General features: G+C 41.7%; 1 protein-coding gene across 1 annotated transcript in view; it reads left to right on the top strand.

Annotated features, from left to right (window-relative positions):
• The window catches only part of LOC147830144 (laminin subunit alpha-3-like), a 184,926-nt gene that overhangs the window by 58,389 nt on the left and 101,707 nt on the right, over window positions 1-24,830 (top strand). Inside the window, exon 3 of the mRNA XM_087188732.1 lies at window positions 8,976-9,128. Coding sequence (XP_087044858.1) covers window positions 8,976-9,128 — 153 coding nt within the window. The remainder of the gene's footprint in view (window positions 1-8,975; window positions 9,129-24,830) is intronic.

The following is a 24,830-nucleotide window of genomic DNA, read 5'->3' as shown; positions in this document are numbered from 1 at the left end:
CAAATGGCCAATAAGTACATAAAAAAATGTTCAACCTCACTGGCCATTTTTTAAAATTAATTTTATTGGTACATTTTAAGGTATACAATATAATGACATTCATCATTGGAAATTTGCACCTTTACATCATCCATCTTGGTTCTTATTTTTTCCCCATTACCCTGGCCTCCCTTCAACCCCTCCCCCCCTCCCTATTTACAAAGACTTTGTTTCCATTTTTTTCCTTTTCTCATGTTAATCCCATTCCTGTCTTTCCTATCCCCTACCCCTCCCACTTCCCCTTTCCCTTTGCCCCTTTTCTTCCTATTTCACATTATCTACTATACCTTTTACTCCTTATTTACATTTCTAGTTTCTCACAATAGAGAAACTATTCAGTATTTACACGTGTGTGTCCTATTTATTCCACTTAAGAGTATCACCTAAATGTGCATCCATTTAGCTATAAATGTCTCTAGTTTCTCATTCTTTATGGCTGAGTAGTACTCCATTTTACTAAAAAACCCACATTTTCTTTATCCAGTCTCCAGTTGATGGGCCCTTGGGCTGTTTCCAAGTTTTAGCTATCACAGCTGTGCTGCTGTGAACATGGGTGCACATATATCACTGTGGTATGATTCTTTTAATTCTTTGGGGAAGATCCCCAGCAGGGGAATAGCTGGGTCAAATGGGACTTCCAGTCCTAGTTCTCTGAGGTATCTCCATACTGAGTTCCACAGTGGTTGCACCAGTCTACACTCCCACCAGCAGTGGAGCAGGGTTCCTCTTTCCCCACAGCCCCGCCAGCATTGGTTATTGGTTGATTTCATGATAGCAGCCATTCTTTCTGGAGTGAAGTGGAATCTCAGCATTGTTTTCATTTGCATCTCTCGAATGACCAGTGATGTTGAGCATTTTTTCATGTATTTATTTGCTATTTCTACTTCTTTGTGTGAGAAATGCCTGTTCATTTCAGATGCCCATTTTTGGATTGGGTCTTTAAATTTGGGAGGTCTGATCTTTGTAAGTTCTTTATAGATTCGAGATAGTAGACCTTTGTCTGAGGAAGAGCAGGTGAAGATTTTTTCCCACATTGTGGGTTGTCTCTTCACACTACTGGTGGTTTCTCTTGCTGTGCAGAAGCCTTTTAATAAGAAGAGATCCCACTTGTTGATTGTTTGTGCTAGTTCACGAGCAACTGAGGTTTTGTTCATAAAATCTTTTCCTAAACCGATGTCTTCAAGGGTTCTACCTAACCTCTGTTCCAACCGGTTCAGAGTTTCTATTTTAACATTTAGATCTTTAATCCATTTTGATTTTAGTTTAGTGCATGGTGAGAGATATAGGTCTAGTTTTAATCTTTGGCAAGTTGAAGCCCAACTTTTCCAGCACCATTTATTAAAGAGGCTATCTTTCCTCCAGTGAGGGTGTTTGGCTCCTTTATCGAAGATGAGATGGCTGAGTGTGTCTGGCGTTGTTTCTGCATCTTCTAATCTGTTCCACTGGTTCTCAAGTCTGTTTCTTTGCCAGTACCATGCTGTTTTTATTGCAGTAGCTTTGTAGTAGAGTTGCAGGTTGGGGATTGTGATACCCCCTGCCATGTCCCTGTTACCTAGAATTGCTTTTGCTATTCTGGGTCTCTTCTTGCTCCAAATGAATTTTTGGATTGTTTTCTCAAGGTCTATGAAGTATGCTGCGGGGATCTCAATTGGAATTGCATTAGATCTATATAGCAGTTTTGGAAGTATGGCCATTCTCACTGTATTAATCCTTCCTACCCAGGAGCAGGGGATGTCTGTCCATTTTCTGATATCATCTTCAATCTCTCTTTTCAGAGTGCCATAGTTTTCAGAGAAGAAGTCTTTGCTTTCTTTCGTTAGGATGATTCCTAGGTATTTCAGTTTTTTGGATGGTATTGTGAAAGGAATTATTTGCCCTATTTCTCACTCAGTGAGTCTGTCATTGGTGTAGAGGAAAGCTATTGATTTTTGTGTGTTGACCTTGTAACCAGCTACTTGACTGAATTTGGTTATTAAGTCTAGAAGACTTTTGGTGGAGTTCTTGGGGTCTTCTATATAGAGTATCATGTCATCTGCAAATAATGACAATTTGACTTCTTCATTTCCTATCTTTATTCCTTTTATTTCTTTCTCTTGTCTAATTGCCGTGGCTAATGTTTCCAGAACTATATTGAACAAGAGTGGTGATAGTGGACATCCTTGTCTTGTTCCTGATTTGAGTGTGAAGGATTTCAGTTTTTGACCATTTAGTATGATATTGGCTGTTGGTTTTTCATAGATGGCTTCTATCAGTTTGAGGTAGAGACCATCTATTCCAATTTTTGGTAGGGTTTTTATCATAAATGCATGTTGGATTTTGTCAAATGCTTTTTCTGCGTCTATGGAGATAATCATATGGTTTTTGTCCTTGGCTCTATTGATATAGTGTATTACATTGACTGATTTTTGTATATTGTACCATCCCTGCATCCCTGGGATGAATCCCACTTGATCAGGGTGTATGATCTTCTTGATGATCTTCTGCATTCTATTTGCCAGTATCTTATTAAGGATTTTTGCATCTATGTTCATTAGTGAGATTGGCCTATAGTTGTCTTTTTCGGTTGGGTCTTTCTCTGCTTTGGGGATCAAGGTGATGCTTTCTTCCAGGAATGAATTTGGGAGTATTTCTTCCCTTTCAATTTCATTGAAGAGTTTAAACAGTAGTGGCAGCTTTGCCCATTTTAACTTTAAATTCTTGTTCAAAATTGTAAGTTTAAGCAGAAAATTCTCAGATTTACAAACACAAGCCTTTTGTTTTGTGTACCAACACAAAGCAGTTAAACTAATATGTTTGTTTTTGTTTTTGTTTTTGTTTTGGTACCAGGGGTTGAACTCAGGTCCTTGTGCTTGCACAGCAGGCGGAGAAACCACTGAGCTAAATCCCTGGCCTATTATGTATTTTAGAAAGTATGGCTGCAGAAAAAATGGATGGAGCTTGTCCCAGTGATACTCATAGGAATAAAACGGTTTTCTCATTGCTTCTTGGCCTTTTGGCTAGGATCAAGTGTAAAAGGGTTTTCTTAATGATTTGCAGTCTGCTCTACAAAAAAAAAAATTTAAGGCTTATCAGGCATTGCATTTTAAAAAACAATATTGGTGTCTTCTCTTGAAATCTTGTTTTTTAGTATCAGGTTTTAATTTCAGAGATTGAAACCTTGCCCTTCCTAAGATTTGCCAACTTCAAGTCTATTCATTTATGAAGCTTTCCCACACAGATTTAAATCTCCATGAAGATCTGTAGAAAAATGATCTAAAAGGCTGGATAGACTTTTTAACATTTGAAAATGTCATCCTTCTGATGGTTGTCATATCTAGACCCACAATCTGATTCCCTCTAGGGGACTACTGAATTCTTTTTGATTCTTCACATAATTTTATTGGAAGTAAATATGATATTTGAGTATGTAAAGATAATGATAAAGAAAATAATTAATATTTTAATAAAGTATTTGAATAAAAATTCCCACCCTGACCATTGAAAGGTAACTTGAAGATGCTAGACTTTCTAATTAGTGTTATTTTAAATTTTTTATTAGTACATGTTTGCAGTAGATATGTTTACAATCCTTGTGGGGGGTTGGTACATGTACATAACACATCTTAATTATTTTTTCATCCCCTTTCCCTCCTTTCCCTGCCCCTTCCCTCCATCTCCTTCACCTTCACATTTAGAAAGTTTATTCCCCTACTTTCTATTATCTTTTATTTTGTTCTTCATTTAAATTTTGGGTTTCTTATATAAGAATAACCATTGATATTTAGCTTGTGTGTCTGATTTATATCACTTAACATTATGGTCTCAAGGTATATCTTACAAATGACTCAAGTTTATCTTTCTTTATGTTAGAGTAGTACTGCACTGTGTGTAAATACCACATTTTCTTTATCTACTCATTTGTTGATGGACATATATGTCACTTCCAAGATTTAACTATTATGAATTATGCTGCTTAAAAATGGGCATACATGCATCACTCTGATATGATGTCTAACTTTTTTGCAAAGATACCTAGAAGAGGAATGAATAACTGGGTTAAGTGGAATTTCTATGTTTAGATTTTTAACATTTTTAATTTTTTGTGCACAATTATTTTTTATTAGCACTTGTTTGCAATACATGAAAATTACATTCATTGTGGGAAGTTTGTACATGTGCATAGCATATCTTCATTCATTTTCCTTCCCTTCTCCTCCCATCCCTCCCTGCTCCCTCCAACTCTTGATCCCCTTCCATTTGAAAGAGATGTTTCCATTTTTTCTTAGATTCTTTAAAAAATCCCTGTTGTCTTCCTTCTTCACCAACTCTCTATCTCTTATTGTCCTTCCCATTTGAAAAAGATCTCCCTACTTCCCATTACCTATCCTGTATTTTGTCTTTATTTATATTTTGGGTTTCTCATATAAGAGAAACCATGTAATATTTAAACTTATATTTATTTTGTTTTGTAACTTTATTTTTTATTAGTACATATTCGTCATACATATCAATCACATTCATCACAGGGAATTTGTATCTGTACATGATATATCTTGATTCTTCTTTTTTCCCATTTCCCTCCACTCCCTTCAACCCTCCTTCCCCTCCACAGTTACACATCCTTTGTTTCCATTTTTTCCCTTCCATTATGTCTTTTTTCTTTTTCCTTCCTTATCTTCCCCCTCCCCTCTCCCTTGTTTCCCTTACCAGTTGAACATGTTCTTCCTACTTCCCAATATCTATCTTCCATTATGCTCCTTATTTACCCTTTGAGTTTCTCACAGGAGAGAAACAATGTGATATTTAAACTCATGTGTCTGATTTATTTCACTTAACATGGTCTTGAGGTGCATCCATTTACCTAAAAATGTCTCAAATGTATTCTTCTTTATGGCAGTGTAGTACTCCATTGTGTATAAATACCACATTTTCTTTATCTCTTCATCTTCTGATGGGATATAGATTGTTTCCAAGACTTAGCTATTATTAATTTGTGTTGCTGTAATCATGGGTATGCATGGACCACTGTAATATGATGACTTTAACTCTTTTGGGAAGATTCCTGGGAGGAGAATAGCTGGGCTGAATGGAATTTCTATCTTTAACTTTTTGAAGAATCCGCATACTGATCTCTATAGTGGTTGTACTGGTGTAAATTCCCACCAACAATGTAGAAGGATTCCTTTCCCTTCCCCCACCACAGTCTCACCAGCATTTGTTATCATTTGATGTCTTGATGATAGCCATTCTTTCTGGAGTAAGATGTTATCTAAGTGTTATTTTAATTTGCATTTCTGTAATGGGCAGAAATGTTGAATAGAGAGCAAAGTACAGAAAATGAAAGGTATAAAGGAAGAGGAAAAAAATGGAAAAGGGAAAAGATCAAAGGAGGGACAAAAAACTAAAAGAGGAGAAAAAGGGGTAGGAAAAACAACCCCAACCCCCTGGAAAATCTGTTGAAAGAAAGTTGAAAATAAGAAAAAATAGAAAAACTTTAAAAAAAGATTGAGTCAAAGAAAAAAATTCTGATTTTGCATGAGCAGTTTTTCCCAAGATCTGCTACCTTGTGATCCAGATAGCCATGACTTTGTCCACCTAGCTTTGGGGCCTGTGGATTTTTAAGGTGCCCCTGCACCTGAGGCCTCTTTGTCCATTCACTCCAGAATGTGGTTACTGTCCAAACCAATGCATGTCCTTGCTCCCATGGGTAGATGGGAAATGCAGTCAGCCCTCTGATGTCTGCTGAATGTAAGCCACGGGGGCAGTCACTCAAATGAACTGTTGGGCTTAATGTTGATGGTCATAGGGTCTGATTTTGCTCCCTTCTTTCCCCCAGGCACTGTTGTCTGCCAAGATCAAGTCATTTGGTCAGTCCTCACCTCTGCTGCTCCATGCCAAGTGGAAGCAGAATGTAGAGCTGATGTGGAGTTGGTGGATGGTCTCACCCTTGTGTGGGGAGCAGTGCTGGTGTCATGTGTGCTGGTGTTGGGGATGGGGCACAGCAGGTCCAGAGAAGGAGCACTGTGGGTCCAGTGTGGTTCTGCCTGTTCCCGTCCTTGCTCATGTTGGGGGAGGAGTGCTGCAGGGCTGGTGCCTGGTGTAGGGAACAGGTGCCATGTGTCTCCGGGCTCATGTCCTTTATCATGTTGGGGATCCCAAGTGTATTTTGCTCATAGTTCTGGAGGCTGGGATGTCCAAGAGCATGGTACTGGCATGTGATGAGAGCATCTCTGATTTGTCACAACATGGCAAAAAGGCAAGTGAACACACATGAGACAGAGAAAGAAGTCAGGCCAAGCACAACCTTCTCATCAGGAGCCTAAGCCCATGATAAGTAAACCATTCCCCAAATCACAACATTAATTCATTTATAAGGTCACCCCTTAAAGTTCCCACATCTTACAACAGCAGTCCAAGTTCAACATGAGTTTTAGTGGGAACATTCACATCACAGCAAAAAGAAATGATGAGGTGATTCTAAATGAAACAGACCTTGGAGATGCAGCTTTCAGGCTATTGTGAAGGCTATTATGTGAAACTAATTATAGGAAATGCTACATTGAATATCTGGAGATGTCTGAAAAACTGGAGTTGTAGCTGCTAGATGGAGGAGGAGAGATACAGGGTAGTGGTTAGCATGTTATTTCCAGGGTCCTACACTCAGGTCCTGGTTTTACAATTTACCAGTGTGTGGTTCTTGGGAAAATTACTTAACCTCCCCACTCTGTTTCCTCAGCTGTGAAAGAGAGGTGATAAGAATATTCTTAGCATGAAAGTCTAAGTGCAGGGTGCCCAGTGTGAAACAGGTGCTCTACAAATGTTTATTTCAATAACTTATTATGCTGGAATTAAGAATCACTAGAATAACGCAAAAAGCATCATATCCTACTCTGAGAAGATAAAAAAGTCATCTTCTTTAACATTTTTGGAAGAAAGTTGCCTTTAATCGAATATAAATCTAAACTCTGAGGAATAAGAGCTTAATTCTCTCATCAAATAATTAAACTGGTAAGATGGTCTATAGAAAGAAGTGGTAAAAGTGAAACCTCACTGGAGGGAAAATACTGTTGTAGAATTCCAAGGGACAAGAGAGAGCAAATGGGAGTCAGGAGGATTTATTTCAGGTTTAAGGTATACACCGGCTTGGCAGACTCTGTCTGAAATGGCTGAGCATTGAACAAAGAGAAGTTCCAGCTTTTATACATTTTGTCAAAGGTGGTTTTTATAGTGATGTAGCAAGTGAGTTTACCAGAAAAGGACAAGGGTAGCCAGTTTTGTAACTTTTCCTTGAAAGAAGACAGTGTCTTATGAATCATACAAGAACAGTGTCATAAGCTTTGTGCACAGGACACAGTTGTTAGCCTTATGTGTACCAGAACAAGGAGTTACAGCTACAGGGGAGAGTGAGATGATGGGGAGGGAACTGCCCAAGGCTGGGAGGGACTTGTTTTTCTTTAAGTTCTGCTTCAATACTAAAAATAAATGTTTAGATGTCTTACCTTAAAAAACTGTTAATTAAGTACCTTGTTAAAATAATAAACTTATAGAAGGAATTCCATGTTTAAAAAAAAACTTGTCCATGGGATCAGTTGCTCCTTCACTGAGCTTCTGCCAGGTGTTGAGCTTCTGTGCAGTGTGCTGGGCTGGAGGGATAATGTGGAGAGCAGGCAGCACCAATCTCTAACATCGTGAATTGTTGGGCTGCAGACCCTGAAGTGCTGCTTCTGAGTCCTAGCAATGTCTTCAGACAGTATCAAATGCTAAGGGTCTGGACAAATATCTCACCACTTGGGAAAGAGCCATCGGTTGCATACTAGATGAAAACATTTGTTTTGCATATTTGGTTATCTACCAGAATCAGTTTATCTTTGAGAATCAAAAATTTTACATGTAAGATGCTGGCTAAAAGCAGAGATAGCCTTTTGTCATAGCACATTTCTGGGGAGGCTATGAGTATAGGTGTGCTTCTTTGTCCTTCTTCTATGTGGTAGCTATGCTCCATAACAATTTAGTTTGAGAGCAGAGTAGTTTGGTGTGTGAAGTTCAACCCTGGGTGAGCACGAGCCTTTGACTCCCTTTAAAATATACTCATAGAAGAAAGGCCCAGGTTCAGCTTCTTAGATGTAACTGGCTGTAAAATTGTGCATTGCAAAAAGCAAAACATAAAACCAGAATCAAAAGAATCTGCCAACCAAATAAGAGTAATTCAGCTAGGACTTGGAGATTGTAATATCAAACAGACATCACCCCAGGTAAAAATGATCTCCTGATGCCTTTTGAGATGATGTTGGACTTCTTGCTCTGGTATTTGCAACATCTTCCATTGAATCATCAAGACTTGTCTGTCACTACTCAGTCAGACTGGACCCACTGGCCTCCATGCCTTTGCTCATGTCTCCCTGCTTGCTGCTCCCTGGCTCTCACCACAGTCTTCTCCACCCTCAGAGGCAGCTCTTCCATCCTGGAATGTCTATGGCCTTCGAATGCAGCAGACTCTACTCTGCAGAGCCATTTGCTCTACTCCCACTTCTCTGATGGGTATTTGTATACCCAAGGCTTCCACTGGGACTATGGGCAGGGATCCTCTTGTTCCCCAGTGCCTCACACAGAGCTGCAACAGTGAAATGAATTTGTTGTGGTGCAAACGTCTTTCCACCCCAGTACAGTGGGCTCTTAAAGTGTGGTATGGGACAAGGAAAGCAGAGCTGTCAAGGACAGAAATAAATCTGTATTCCAGAAACACAATCTCCAGAGGTATAAAGAGGTGATGTGATTTAAAATTAAATTAAAAAAGGGAGCCTTACCACTGTCCTCAGAAGGCATTTTGATGAATTTCAAAAGCTGACATCGTGGCTAAACTCTATAAAGTAGTCTTTGTTTGGTTACCACTTGTGCTACATTGTTAAGAAAAAGTTATTTGAAAATTTCTAAAAGGGCTTGTTTTTTCTCATTCCCAGGGCCAGTTCTGTGACATCTGTAATTCCAGCGACCCGGAGAAGGCACATCCAGCCACCAACGCGATTGATGGCACCAATCGTTGGTGGCAAAGCCCTCCTCTCTCCTTGGGCAAGAAGTACAGCCAGGTCAACCTCACCTTGGATCTGGGTCAGGTGAGTTTTTATTTTCCGAGGGAGTGGGAAAATTATTTTAGGTCATTGTTTCTGTGGTAATTTCTGATTTAAGAATAATTTTCCTAAGAAACAACTTCAGTTTTAATTTACTAATTATTGTCCAATCCATGACATCAATTTTTTGACATTAATATTTGCCTACCTTAAAATAGGCAGAACAGTGCCTGTTACAATGCACATCACCATACTCGTCAATTGAATAAGTATAAAAATAGTTGCAAATGCTTTTATTGGCAAGGATTCTTTTTTTTAAATTTAAATTTTATTGGCATATGTTTGCAGTACATGATTACATTCATTGTGGGAAGTTGGTACATGTATATAACACATCTTAATTCTTTTTACTTCCTTTCTTTTCCCATCCCTTCCCTCCTCCTCACCCAGTTGTGGTAAAATATATACAACAGAAGTGTATCATTTTAATCGTTTTTAAGTTTGCTGTCCAATGGCATTAAATACATTGACACAATTTTGCAGCCATCTCCACCTCTAGAATTCTTTCTATCTTTTCATCTTGCAAAACTGAAACTCTATGTCAGTTAATCCCCATTCCCCTTTCTGGCCAGACCCTGGCAACAACCATTCTACTTCCTGTGAGTTGATGACTCTATGAACGTCATAGAAGTGGAATTATTACAACAGTTGTCTTTTTGTGACTGACATTTTGCTTAGTATAATATCCTCGAAGTTCATCCATGTTGAGCCTGTGCCAGGAGTTTCTTTCTTTTTTAAGGCTGAATAACATTCCATTTATGTATAGACCACATTTTGTTTATCCATTTGTCTACTGATGGACATTTGGGTTACTTCCAACTTTGGGCTATTATGAATAGCACAGCAATGAACATAGGTATGGCAAAGATATTTTTATAGCATTCTCGTTCCTGGAAATACTGACTCTCTGAACCCAGACTACCAGAGAAGTAGGTTTGATGTGTAGGTCATGGGTGCTTTTGTGGGCTGTGATTTCAGGCATAATTAGTTTTCAGAGACCATTCAGTACTGTTCTGGTCTGCTTTGTTCTTCTGGTACCTGAGTTTCCTGCTTAGGCCCTACTAGCACTGCCTGTGGGGCAGAATGGACTTCTCCTGGGCCAGTGACATCTGGTAGGGAGTGGGAGACACTGGGCCAGTGGGACAGAGGATGCTTTCCCAACCCATTGTCTGAAGCTGTTGACTAGCGGGGTCTCCTGCTGTGATGGACATTTGGGAGTTGGAGGCATGTATATGGTACAAAGTATGAGACCAGTTGAAAGTAAAAAAGAGGAAGACCGGAAGGGTGAAACTCTGAGGCTCTCCAACTTCAGAAAGTCAAGGAGAAGGAAAGGAACCAGTGAAAGACTGGCATGGAAGGACAAATGAGGGAGAAGGACAACTGAGAGGGTGTGGTATTCTAACACCCTGTATCAGTGGGACAGTATTCCTAAGATAATCAACTGAAAGGATAAGAGATTTGTTTTGGCTCATTGTGGCCCATGATCACTTGGCTTTGTCACTTTGGACCAGTAGTGAGGCAGAACATGATGGCTTAGAGCATGTGTCAGACCAAAGCTGCTCACCTCATGGTAGCTGGGGGAGGGGGGTAGGCAGGCCAGCGTTGGGGTAACAATGTCCCCTTCAAGGGTCCACCCCCAGTGACTGACTTCCTTCCACCCCTTAAAGGTCCCATCACCTCCCAGTGGGGCCATCAGTTGGGGACAATTAAGATCTAAACTATAATGCAGCCGGGTGAAGAAATTATATATAAAAAAGAGGGAGGTAGGCAACTCAGCAATACAAAGAATGGAATTGAAGAAACAGGTGAAGGATCTATGTAGTTTTTCAAAGAACATACATCAATAACCAATCACCATATAAAAGATGCTGAACATCATTGGCTATCAGGGAAGTCTAAGTCAAAACCATAGTGAGATACTGTTTTATACTCAGTTGGGTGCCTGTAGTAAAAAAGGTAATAACAACTATGATAAGGCTGTGAAGAAATGGGAACACTCCTGTATTGCTGGTGGAAATCTAAACTGGTTCAGCTGCTTTGGAAAAATGGTTTGATAGTTCTTCAAAAAGTTGAACATGGAGTTACCATATGACCCAGCAGTTCCACTCCTAGTTGTGTGTTAATGAGAAATGAAAACACAGCCACAGAAAATTTCATTCATGAACACTCACTGCAGCGTCACTCATAATGGCCAGAAAGTGGAAGCAACTCAAATGCCTATTAGCTGACGAATAGATAAACTCAACATGTCACACACATGCAATGGAATATGACTTAATAACCAAAAGGAATTTACGGATGCATGCTACAACATAGATGAACCTTGAGAGCATCATGTTCTGTGAAAGACGCTAGTCATAAAGATCATATTTCATGTGGTTCCAAAGATGTATGATTATGATAATGTCCAGATAGCCAAAACTATAGAGAAAAAGTAACTTAGTGGCTACCTAGGGCTGAGAGTTTTGAAGGGAACTGGGGAATGACTGAGTGAAAGGCAATGAAAATGTTCTAAAATTGATTGTAATGATGGTTGGACAACTTTGAGAATATACCAGAAACTACTGACTTGTACACTTCTGATAGATGAACTGTATGGTATGTGAATTATATCTGAATAAAACTGTTTAAAAAGTTCATGAAAAGACAGCACGTCAAGAAAAAAATATAAAAGAGAGAGAATAACCATGTCAAATACTGTTGCTAGTCAAGTAACATAGGACCAACAGTTGACCAGAAGTTGACCCTTGGGTTTACACATGGGAGGTCACTGGTGACTTTGATCAGATAGGACAGACAGCCTGCCTATGGGAAGATTCAGGGATAATGTGAGGGGAACTGAAATATCTAATGCAGAAATCTGTTTTGAAGAGTTTTCTTGCTATGGGAAGAAAGGAAATGAGAGGCTCATTGAAAAGTCAGGTCAAAAGAAGATCTATTTAGCAACATGTTTGTATGTTAATGATACTATGCACAAAATGAAGAAGACTGCTTCCATTTTTACATGAATTTGTTAAGTGTTGAGACTGCTCACGGTAAAACTAACGCTAACACTGTACCAATGATTGTTCTGTTTGTTGGCTACCACTGTACACAGAGAATGATTCATGTAAGAAATACTGCTTGAAAGAGGGGCCGGGGATGTAGCTCAGTGGTTCTGCCACCTGCCTCGCAATCGCAAGGTCCTGAGTTTGATCCCTGGTACCAAAAAAAAAAAAGAAATACTGCTTGAAAGAAATTTTTAAAAGGAAATACATCCCACAGTCTGGAAATTGAATGGTTTTGAGATTTCTTAGAATGAATGTGTTATTTTCATTTTTGTTGGCATTGTTTTGTGATAGGACTCTCAACCTCTTTAGCCCATATGTTGTGCTAAATTAGGCATCTTCTGAGAATATTTCCACCTTCAGTTTGCATCTAATTCAGAGATCCTTCATGGGTCAAAAGACTCCATGACCCCAATTTCAACTATGAATTAGTCTTAGCCATACAATAGCTAACCTCTATTCGACATATTTTACCTCTAGTGACCCTAAGTTACTCATTGTGTCATTTTTAACTAGGGTTTCTGTAGGTAAGAGAATTTTTATTAATATTTCATTTTTATTAGGACATGTTTACAGTACATAGTGATTCCACTTATCATGGGGGTTAGTACATGTACACAACACATTTCAATTCCTTTTGTCCCTTTCCCTTCCCATCTATTCCTGTTCCCTTCAACTCTTGTTCCCTTTCCCATTTGAAAAAGCTGTGTTTCTAATTTTTCTTCAATTCTCTCTTTTTAAAAATCCATTTTGTCTTTCCTCCCTTCCCTCTATCTCTTGTTACCTTCCCTTTTAAAAAAGATCTCCCTACTTCCTTTTATCTATCCTTTATTTTGTTCTTTATTTATAATTTGCATCTCATATAAGAGAAAGCATGTAATATTCGGAATTGTCTGATTTATTTCACTTAACATTATGAGTTCAAGTTGCATCCATTCACCTACAAATGCCTCAAGTTTATCCTTCTTTACATCAGTAATACTCCATTGTATATAATATCACATTTTATTTATCCATTATCTGTTGATGGGCATGTAGTCTGTTTCCAAGATTTAGCTATATAAACTGTGTTGCTATAAACATGGGTACACAGGTTTCACTGTAATGTGATTTTAACTCTTTCAGAAAGTATGTTGAAAGGGGAATATTGGGTCAAATGGAATTTCTATTTTTAGTTTCTTGAGGAATCTCCCCACTGCTCTCTATAGTGGTTGTACTAGTTTACACTCCTACCAACAATGTAGAAGTATTTCTTTTTCCCTTACAGCCTCGCAGGCATTCATTATTATTTTATTTCTTGATGATGGCCATTCTTTCTAGAGTAAGATGGTATCTCAGTGTCATTTTAATTTGCATTTCTCTAATGGCCAGAGATGTTGGACACTTTTTCCTATATTTTTGGCCACCTGTACTTCTTCTGAGAAGGGTCTATTCATTTTGGTTGCTCATTTTTTGATTGGGTCTTGTATTTTGGGAGTCTAATTTTTCTTTGAGTTCTTTATTTAGTCCTCTGTCTGAGCAATAGCTGGCAATTTTTTCCCTCTTTCTGTAGGTTGTTTCTTCATTCTGTTGTGTCTGTAAGTTTTAATCTATCAAAATTATCTGTTCTGAACACACGTTGCCAACTTCATTTCTTTCCTCTGAAGCTATTTTTAAAAAATTCCTCTGATGTGCTGAAATACCCCTAATTAAGACAGTTAAATTAAGAACACATCAACATAAGAACAATTTAGTAATTTTCCTGTTGCTGACAGACATCAATTGTGGCATGCACACCCGTGCAGACTCTGTGTGCACCACCTTCCTCCCGGCTATCCTGGGTGTGGGCAGGCTGCTCTGTGAGGTTGGTGTGGTGGTCCTAGAGTCTGCCTGCCTCAGTTCGTGCCAGACTGCACAACTTATTCGCTGGGTGGCCCCCTGTAACATGTTGATCTCTGCCTCAGTTCCCTCATTTATGAAATGAGATGATTGTGCCTACCTTGTAGGACTGTTGTGAGGTTTCAATGAGTTAACCACTTCATTTTCAGCCTTCTTTAGGTCAGTGCTAGTAATGTTTCTTTAGTGAAGTAAAATGAATGTCAATAAACACTCATTAAAAAGAACAGACTCGTAGCTCTTGTGGGTGTAGAAAGTACTGTATATGATACTGTGCAATATACTCTTTAAAAGTTTAGGAAGAGTGAAAGCAATATAAATTATGTCAGGGGGAAGACATTTCTTTCCTCTGTTATGTAGGAGCAACAAAATGTGCACCATAAAGCATGTTTTGTCTTGTAAGATTCATAGTTTATGCCCCATTGGTAAGATCTATTTTCTTCCTTTTGTTGGAATTAACCATGAGAATGTATTTGGGAGGCTAATTTTTATAACTTAAGAGTAACATCAAGGCGTTAGGGCAGTGTAAATTTTGGTGCATGGTTGGGAAATAAAATATATATCATTAACTTGTTATGACTAACTCACTTTTCCTCACCTCCTGAGAATTGAAATTTGACTCTGAGATGCTGTAGTCAATTTGTGCTTACTTTGTTGTGAGGGGGCTGTTTTCTCTGTCTCTTTTTTAATTAGTTGGCTGTTCATTTCCTAACACATTATCTTCAGGACTTAGTCTTGAAGGGCAGTTTCACCCTCACAAGGTGGTGCATATAGGGTGGTTCCATGATTGGCTAGAGCTTGGCATTTTCTGGGGTTGTTTCATTGGGTTTGGTTATGCATTATGTATGAGTTTCAGGCTATGAAATAAGAAAACAATGTCTTACAGGAAACGTTCATGTGGTATGGCCAAATATCATGAGTTCATTTTCACATTTAAAGTGAAATGAGGATCCCTAGTTGTTGAAGCAGAGTCATTGGCATCCAGGGACATTGTTTGCTCCCTGGACTCCTGGCAGGGTGTCCCTCTGTGAGACAGGAAGGCAGAGCGATGGGACTGTGTGCCCATGCTGGACTTCCTTCAGAATCCAAGGGGGTCTGACTCTGTCAACTCCCTGTATTCACCTTCCTGCTCCTTCCCCCAGGGTGAGGTCTAAGGAAAGCCATGAGGAGGTGGGTGTGGCATGGTCCCCATGGTCCCCTGAAATCAAGCAGCCTGGAGGTTGAGAAGAGCCTGCTCTTGGGTTGGAAATGAAGCAGAGCCAGGACAGGAGCCATGGAGAGCAAGCCTGGGCAAGAGGACAATCACAAGGAGAAGAATTTTGAGGCTTTCGTAGAACTCATAATGCCCTCAAGAGTATTGGTTTTGACTTGTTAGAAGTGGAAATATACAAAGGCAAAACAAGCAGACAACCCTTCCTCAAAACCCCTAAAGGATGGAGTGTTTGCTTTTCAGGAGAGAAGTCAGCCTTGGCCCTGTCCTGCAGGGCCACTGGGGAAGGAGGCCAGCTTTCCGGGACAGATGAGAGCAGCTGACACAGTCATGTGGGCCTGCGGACCAAAGGCTGAGATGCCTGCAGGCCCTGGCTTCTGCTGAGTGAGATTATGAGTGATAGATACGTCCTGTGCCTGTCACTCAGCCCAACTTGAGCACCACCCAGGCATCTGATTCTCTGACTCCTGCCTTGGGCTCTTTGGGGCTCCAGCAGCTATTTAATTAAAGCCATGTATAGGTTGGCTTGGAAAGTCCAGCATTTAATGCCCACAGACTTGACCTCATCTCATCATGGAAGGAGCTGGTGGAAAAGTACCCCATTTCCCCACCTCTCAGTGAGCCATTTGTGAAGTGATTCTACATAATTTATAGCTCAAAGTCCCAGGTGAAATCACACCTTAGTTGCCCCTGGTAGTAATCTGCTCATTAACACACCAGTCATTGGCTTTTCTCTGTCCCCTATGTCCCTCTTGCTCCCAATTTGTGCTTCTTGAGGTCAACTCCTAAATAAACTACCTGTACCCAAGTTCTTTGTCTTTAGAGAGCACTCAAACTATGACAGAAGAAGGGGCCTGAGACCCAAAACTGTACCCCTGCATGTTCACACAAGCAAACATCGTGACAAAGTTGTTTAAAAGGCAATGAATAGAAATTTCAAAAGTGCTTATAAAGCTTTAAGATTAAGAGTTAAACAAAAGAAATAGCATTAGAAATAGTATTAACTTTAAAGAAAAGAATCGGTCATAAGAGAAATACGCTACCTGTCTGTTTTCTCATGAACTTAGCATAAACTCCTCATGGACCAGATGCGAATACAGGACCCAGTCATCTGAGAGTGAATTTAATATGGAGACACCGTCTTTGTCACCCTTGCCAATTCTGACTCTGGCGTGGAGGGAGGTCTGGGCTAGATTCTGAGTCTCCCTAGGGTTGAAGATGTTGAAAATCAGATCGGTCCTGGAGATGTTTGGCACATGAGGTCCTGAAGGAGCCTGACTTGGTTGGGGACCAGGGTGACCAAGTCCTCCGTGATGTGTTGCAGGATCTGTGTGTCTCTTCTGAGCTCTATGTACAGTGGCATCAGTTTGGTTCCTTGAAATTGGTCTCAGTGGAAGCATTTCCATCTCAGAAATCATCTATTTTTAATAAAATATTAAGAAGGAAGCCTTCTTCTTTAAGCCGGCATACCAGCCTACCTCTCAGTCTTCTCCACACTCCTCTATCTCCCTCCCCTCTCCTCACTTATTACTATTATTATTATTGTAGTGCTGGGGATTGAAGGCAAGACTTTGCACATGCTAAGCAAGTGCTCTGCCACGGAGCTACATCCCCAGCCCCTCTACCTATTCCGTAGTTAATCATTATGTCATGCTCCCTAATATCTCTGGCATCTGGCTTCTTGCCATTGGCGGTACAGGATCCTAATTTGGCCCTTGACAGCTCTTTCCATGTCGAGTTCACCAGTCTCCTGACTGATTTCCTAGCCTCTACTCTCGGTTCACTCTGTTTTCCTGTCAGCTTGAGAGGAACCGAGTCCGTAATGACGAGATGAGAAAGCCTAGAACCACGTGGAGCTGGCAGTCTTTCGAGGTTCTTCCTGTCAGTCTTCTCATGGCTTCCAGTGGGAATCGAAGATGTGAGGACACTGTTCTCCCTGATTAACATCACTTAGTGTGTTCGCCTTACCCTTGGGATAAAGACCAATCCCTAAGCATGGTATGCAAGCCCCTTCAGGGCGTAGCCCTTTGCCAACTTCTTTAGATACCACCCTCTCCTGAAAGCCCCATGCCTCATGAGTTGAGACCTAACTAATTCCCTAGAGATCTGATGAAGTTTTCTGCCTTTGCACCTCACTCTGATGCTGTTCAGAGCTCCTGGGATTCCTTCCCCCTGCCTGTCTTGCTGTCTTCTTTCCAAGATGACTCAGGTGTCACTGTGGGGAGTCCTCACTGGCGACCTCTGCTCCAGCTCCGTCTCTTTCCTTGGAGGCTCCTGCTGTGCCTCCTGTGCACTCCTTGGAGTCAGGAACTGTGTGTACAATATTCTTTTTCAATCCATAGGGCTAGGAAGTCCTGGAACGTACTATGTCCTCAAACATGTTGAATTAAATGGAAATATGAATTCCAACACTGTTCTTTTTATATTATCCATTTGCTGCAGTGTCTTGCTACAGTCACAAACAACTCTGCTTTATTTTAAATATAACTAACATTTACATTTGTTGGTTTTCATCTAACACTACAAATATAGCAGACATAACAGAAAATGAATTAAATATGTTTCCTTCCAAAACACTCAGTTGGCCACAGGGAAACAGCATACATCTAAGAAACAGGAGCAGGGATAAACACTGGACTAGGATGCAGCCACACTGGGAAAAACAAAATCCTTTTGTTCTGGAATTTTCTCCTACTCTATAGATAGAAGTTGGTATGTATAGTAAAGTGATCAGTGGAGGTCACCGTGACCTACTTGGTGACTCTCACCAGGAGATCCTGGTTCACACACAATTAATCCTGACATTTGGGTGCCTTCCAAGACTAAGGCCATTGTAAAGTTGTCTGAGGGATGTCATGAAAGGTAACAGCCAGGATTTGGTGTCCCAGGGGCAAGTGAAGCCTGTGGCCCAGGGAGTGGCATGTGGGAGCCCACTGGCTGCTGAATCTACCCGTGTTTTGCTGCTCCTGTGGCTAGAAAGCAAACATGCAAACTGGGCTCATTTCTTGAGAAGCAGGATCATGGTTCACGCTGATAAGAGAAAAAGAAACAGAAACAAAGCCCTTGGCACCATTTAGAAAACGTTAATTCTATTTCTATGCTGCTGAGAAAACAGAAGGAGGATGGTGTATCATGGAGGACAGAGAGTCACACTACGTGGGGAGCTGAGCAGGAAGCGAAGTCACTGTCTTCCTGAGAAGGGCCTAGGCTGTCACCACAACCTTTGGGTATCTGGGAGTGGTCAGGGCAAGAAAGAGACTGAGGCATATAGCCGGGGCAGGTTGGGGTCAGAGCGGCCAGGGCTTGGTAGGTGGGGAAGTTTTGTGGCTGTGGCCAGAAATTGCCATGAACCTGTGTGGATGTTCTCTGTTCATTGCAGAGCACTGGGCAAACATAGAGTATTCTTATTATTCCTCAGAGGAATTGTTGCTGATGACCCTTCTCCTAGGTTTCAGTCATCTTGTCTCTTTGAATGGAGCAAAGTGTCTGGGAACACTTTCACCCAATAGTTCTGGGAGCTCAGTACTGATGTTATATCTTCCCCAAAATTTGTATTTAAAAAGATCTGCCTTTGACATGGAGCTACTACTTGTGAGAATATCTCCTAAAGAGATAATGAGATATATCCCCAAGTGTTTGAATAGCATAGAATGGGAAACTATCTCAGGTCTGACAGAAGGGGACTGATTCAGTTAATGGATTAGTAGGCAGCCATTCAAATGATGCCGTAGTGTGGTTTTTATTGACACAATGTATATCTGTGCCATAATGTGAAGAAAAATCAGAACTATTTGTAGGCCATATATGTAATATATATGTTACGATCCCATGTTGTAGTAAAAAATAATGTGTATATATAAACAAAGAAAAAAGTTAGGGAAGAAAACCCTTAAAATGCTAAGACTGCTTCTCTGTGGTTGCAGAATTATTGGCAATTTTTACTTTCTTCTGTAAATCTCACTTAGATCACCAGGTCTGGATTATTTCCTAGGTACAAATCTAGCTGCATGACTTTTTGGCTGGGTGACATTGGGCCCATTAGCAAATGTCTTGGAGTCACCTTCTTTTCTTGAAATATAAAGATGAACCTAGTAGCCACCTCATAGGGTCATTAGGAGAAACCGATAACACATAAAAAACTCTTAGAACAAGAGCTCGGAGACACTAAGAATTCAGCCCATGTACGCATCACATTTATATTTTCCACAGTAAGCACATGCTGCTCTTAGGGTTAGGAAAACAACGGAGCTATTTTCCTTTCTGGAAATGAGTGAAGAGTTCAAAGGACAAAAGGAGATGATTCCTGGTAGGATTGGAGGGGTCAATGAGAAGGCCTTGTTGGAGCTCTCCTGATCCCCGCATAGTCCACAATATGAGCTTCTGACAGTTTCATCTCCAGAGGAAACAGCCTGCCCAAGATCTTCAAATGCCCAGAGAATCAGAAACAAAACAAAACAAAACCCAGTAAATGGAAACACTTTAAAAAGAGCATAAGTTTTTCCTTACTGAATCTTGAAAGCTCTTTTATGACTCTTTCCCCTGTGAGACTTTCAAGACTTTAAGCATACTTTGGCTTGAAATCATGACACTTTTCCTGTTACTGTTAATGGCAAGCATATATGAGGGAAAACTCGATGTCGCAAATTCTTCATGGTTCCATTGAAAGCTTGCGTCAGCTGTGTGGTCTCAGGGCAGCCGCTGGGCCCTGGTGTCTGTGTCTCCTCCACCCTCTGTCCTCCAGGGCACCTGCCCCACCCCACACAGGTCCTCCATGCACCTGGGGACCCGACAGCTCTCTCAGCTCTCTTTTCTTCCTGATGCTTCTTCTTTCCCGATTTCTGCTTCTGTGATTCTCTTCTTTTGTGTTTTTGCTTTCTATTCTTCCATTGCAGTGTCTTCCTTTAGGGAAAAAGCCAAAACCAAACCAAAGCCCCCTTTCTAAGACTAACCCACCATCCTTGAGGCCACACCAGCCTTGGGGTGCGGTGCTGTGTTGTGTCCCAAGAGAGCTGTGGTGCTGGGCTATAAGGGTGGGGACAGGGCTCCCCCTGAATGGCTCCAGCAATCATAGGCTCTAGGCCTGGACCCTGCAGCTACCCCACCTGTCACCCCAAAGACTGCAAGGTGCAGGCAGAGTAGTGTCCTGCCTCCCAGATCACAGGGGCCGGCAAGGTCACCTTCCCTGCGTCTGGGAGCTCCTGCCCTTCCTCTCCAGGTTTCCCTGGGCTCTGCAGCCTGCAGATCTCTCTCCCAAGGTGTTTCACACCTCTGAAGCTGTCAAACCACTAATGCAAAGGTGGCACACTGTAGGAATTCCAGACTCGGCCCCTGATGTCTTCTGCTCCGTGTTTGTTAGGCTCTCTGAATGAGGAGACTATATGCTTATCTTTGTTATTCTTCCACACCACAAAACAACTGGAATGAAACATGGGCGCTTTTCCTTGTCTCTGCCCCAGCCCTGTAAGCTCTCATTGTCCCCCTTACCTCCAGCTACTACTGCGTGTGTCCTGGGAGCTTCCGGAAGGAGGGACAGGGCAAATGGGGCTAGGAAGCAGGAGCCAGGCCATGCCCCTTCAGGATTAGTGTGAATCTCTAGTCCCGTTGGCACGCTGGCCCGAACAGGCAGCTGGAATCCATCCAGTGCCTCTAGCGGAGGGTGTGACATGGGCAGAGCAGCTGGGACAGTTGTCATGAGGGTGGGGGCAGAGCTCAGGGCCTGGCCGAGGGGAGCTAAGGCGCACTGAACTGAGAGCAGAGTCCAGCTGGGGAATGGAGGCTGGGGCAGGGAGATGCAGAGGGCAGCTGTTTCATGAATTCCTGTATTTCAGGGGAGGGAATGTGCCCATACTGCCAGGCCTGGCTGTCTCTTGGTTCAGGCCCTGGGCAGGGCTGAGCCTGAAGGTACCTGGTACAGTTGTCCCGTGGTATTGGTGGAGGGTGGGTTCCAGGATCCCTGCAGACCCATGGATGCCCAAGTCCCTTGTGTAAAATAACACTCTATTCACATGTAACCCATCCATATCCTCCCACATACTTTACGTCATCCCTAGATCCCCTGTGGAAACTAATGCAACGTGAACGGTTGTATTGTATAGGGAGTAATGACAAGAAAAAGCCTGTACTTAGTAGAGACACCATTTTTTCCCAAATATTTTTAACCCCTGTTGGTTGACTCTGCAGTTATGGAAGTGCAGATACCGAGCACATGTGACCAGCCTGGGCAGTGTAGGTCAGTAGGTTGCTGTGGCAAATGCACAGCACCTGCTTAAACTCATTCGTCTCCAAGCCAGGAAACCCCCTCTGTTTTCTATCCAGGAAACTAGACGCTGTTTTCTTTCTTTACTTGTTGATTTTCTGCAGTCCAAATGTTGCTGCCCCCAGTCCTCAGGGCTGCGCAAACCACCACCCCACTGAGGGTGGCCTTCATATGCCTGTCCCTGAAACCCTGCTCCTTTTCACCCTGGGGGGCCCTGACCGTCGCCGCTCCAAGTGTGGTCTTCAGATCAGCTGCATGGTCCCCAGGAGGTTGTCAGAAATGTAGACTTCTGGGGCCCAGCCTGGATCCGTTGAAAGGCAACCTGCATGGTAGGTCCCCAGGTAGGCCACAGGCACATTGAGATTTGAAAAGTGCTGCTTTAGACCAAAGCCCTTGAAGTCACCTGTGACAAAAGACCATTTTTTTTGACATTTCAGTCACAGACCAGCACTTTTGTAAGACATAGTAAAAATGAATTATTAGACAAATGAAAGATAAAGCCTAAAGTCATACAAGATACAAGTCTCATAAAAATTAGATTCCACAGACATCAACTCACTCTTGACTTATTATGAAGGTTTCTAAATGTCAACTCTCAATTTCTGTCTTCTGTTTTCATTGTGCATGAGTAACAAACTGTTCCTAGACCAGCACTGGTCCAGGGACCACACTTGGAGCAGTTGCTCTAGACCGTGTAATGAACTTTTCTCCAAGGCCTTAATGCCCACGGGTCCCATCCTACAAAGTCCACCTTAGTGTCACTGCAGTCTCTTCTGGCTCAGATTTAGGCAGTTCAAGCTATGTTTGTTAATTATTTAAAAAATTAAATAGCCCCAGTCTTCCTCGGGACCCAGATAGTCTCCTTTCACTCCCCACCCTTCTCTACTCAGTGCTCAAAGCAGTGGACAGTATTAACAGGCTCCCTGCCCTCTCTGACAGGAGCTGAGAGCAGAGAGCCGACCTGGGGCATCTGCTCCCCAGCTCCCACTGGTGGCTGTGGCTGGCAGCATCCCAGTTCTGTTGGAGGTCTTGGTTCCAGCTGTGGCCAGGCTGCCACATCAGCTCCCTTTCCTGCCATCAGGCTGAGGGTGAGCAAGATCCTCAGGTCATCCTGGTTCTGAGCGACTTCAGCAGCCTGAAGGTTTCCTTTCCCTGTCCCTGGCTGGGATGCTGTGTGACACCCAGCACTCTGACTTGCAGGTTGAAATTTGTTCAAACTCACCAGTGGTCGTCTTGTAGAGGGGATTATGGAAGGGATGACTAAATAGAAGTTTTTAAAGAGTCTATCCAGTGAATGTGAGTGTGTGTGTTTGAATGTGTGTTTCATTGCTGACTATGATTTTCCTTTCACCCTTTCTGTTTAAAAAATTTTTTTTTGGTACCAGGAATTGAACTCAGGGCCTCATGCTTGCCAGGCAGGTATAGTGCCTCTGAGCTACATCCCTGGGCCAAAAATTGTTATTTTTGGTAATTTCATATTGCTGTTGTCTTTACATCCTTATAAGTGGCCCTAAATCCTTCCCCACCCTTTTCTTCCCCTTAAACACAATGGGAGGTAGATAAAAACAAGCAATATATTGATGACTCCATAGAATAAAATCACTAGCTTCATCTCAGTCAGGCATTTTGTTTTGATTTAGAGTTAACTGTCAACATATATCTTATCGCATTGCCATTACCCTGAACTTGGAGATTGTGTGTTCTCATATAGAAATACTAATTTTATAGTGTTGAAGCTTTCTGAGACATTTTGGCAAGTATAGTGCGGTTCTATGGAAAACACTCAAGCGTTGTCTGCTGACTGTGGCTTTTTCCCCCCACTTTGCTCCTTTCCAAGTAGATTGTTACCGCAAAGCTCAACACTGAGGATGACCAAGCATCAAAGGCTGACTGCAGAGTGTGCTGGGTTATAATTTTCTATTTTACAATCTATAATGGGCAAAGAAGCCACTTTTACTCAGCCGTTTCCTTTTTAAGCCTACTTGATTTTTTTAAAACCCCTACAGCAAATGCACCCTTTAATTATAAGGTCTCATTAGCTATTGTACTATTTCATCCCCAGATATTTTCTTTGGCTCCCAAGTGTTTCCAGTGACATTTGGATGATTAAGTGCACTGATAGCTGAGCGTGGGCCTGTGTCTAAATATACAGTAGTCTTAAGCATTCAGGCCATGGCACATAATGTCCTGAGGCATTCTTTTAAAAGAGGTCTTCCCACCCACATTGTAGCTCTTCTTTGCCATTATTTCTCCTTTTGATAAGAGTTACTGCTAACTTTGGAGGACAAATGAGACTCAGTAAAGCATGTTCTATATTTAAATGTCTTTTGTGTCTGTAATACTGGGGATCAAACCCAGGAGCACTCTACCACTGAGCTACAACCCAGTCCCTTTTCCTTTTTCATTATTTTAAAAATTTTGAGACAGAGTCTTGCTTAGTAGCCCATGCAGGATTTGAATTTGCAATCCTGCTGCTTCAGCCTTCCCCAGTTCTGGGATGACAGGTATATGCCACTGAGCTTCGCCTGAATATTCTTTTTAATTTTAAAAAAGTTTTAATTGACAGCAATCTTTTATATTTGTAGGGCACAGTGAGACATTTCAATACATATGTCCAATGGTACACTAAAATTTCCTGGTCAATGTGTTATTCTACAGCAGATGAATGAACAGATTGTATGTGGGCCACTTGAAGATACTTATTTTGTCCCCCAAACTGGTCCAGTGTCATGGCTGGGGGAAGACATATACTCCATTAGCAAGAACATTAGGGCCAACTTTTTATAGAGATGGTTTGGAAGCTGTTGGTACGGCATAATTTCAACACAAAGAGTAGGCCTCCTAGCAGCTAAGCTGGAGAACAAGAAATTAGAAAGTGATGTCCTCAGGAAAGGGAATGCATTGACTTAAAATCCATTGGATCCAAGGTTTCTGCAGGAGAAGGAACAATACTGGCAATGTGCTTTGGTGGAAATATGCGTATACTGTATCTTATGGGTCAAACCAGTGCATCTCAAACTTCAGTGTGCATCTGAGTCATCTGGGAGGATGGTGACCCTGATTCAAAAGGTGTCCATAGATTCTGCAGCTCTCGGTTGCTCCCCCAGTGATGCCAAAGTTGCTGGTCCACGGGCCACACGCTGAATGGGTCACCATTAGCAGGTGAGGCCCATTCAGTGAGTTGAGACAAAGGCTCAGGGAAGCAGCGGAATGGGTGGTAGAGAAGATGTAGGAACTCTGGTGCAGGGGGACGAGGTCCAGGAGGAGGAGTGGGGAGGACATCCCAAATGGCCTTGAGA

Source organism: Heterocephalus glaber, unplaced genomic scaffold, assembly GCF_053883595.1.
Source record: "Heterocephalus glaber isolate CG9 unplaced genomic scaffold, H.glaber_assembly_v1.0 deba00000331, whole genome shotgun sequence".
Lineage (NCBI taxonomy): Eukaryota > Metazoa > Chordata > Mammalia > Rodentia > Bathyergidae > Heterocephalus > Heterocephalus glaber.
This window is presented reverse-complemented; position numbering and strand designations above follow the sequence as displayed.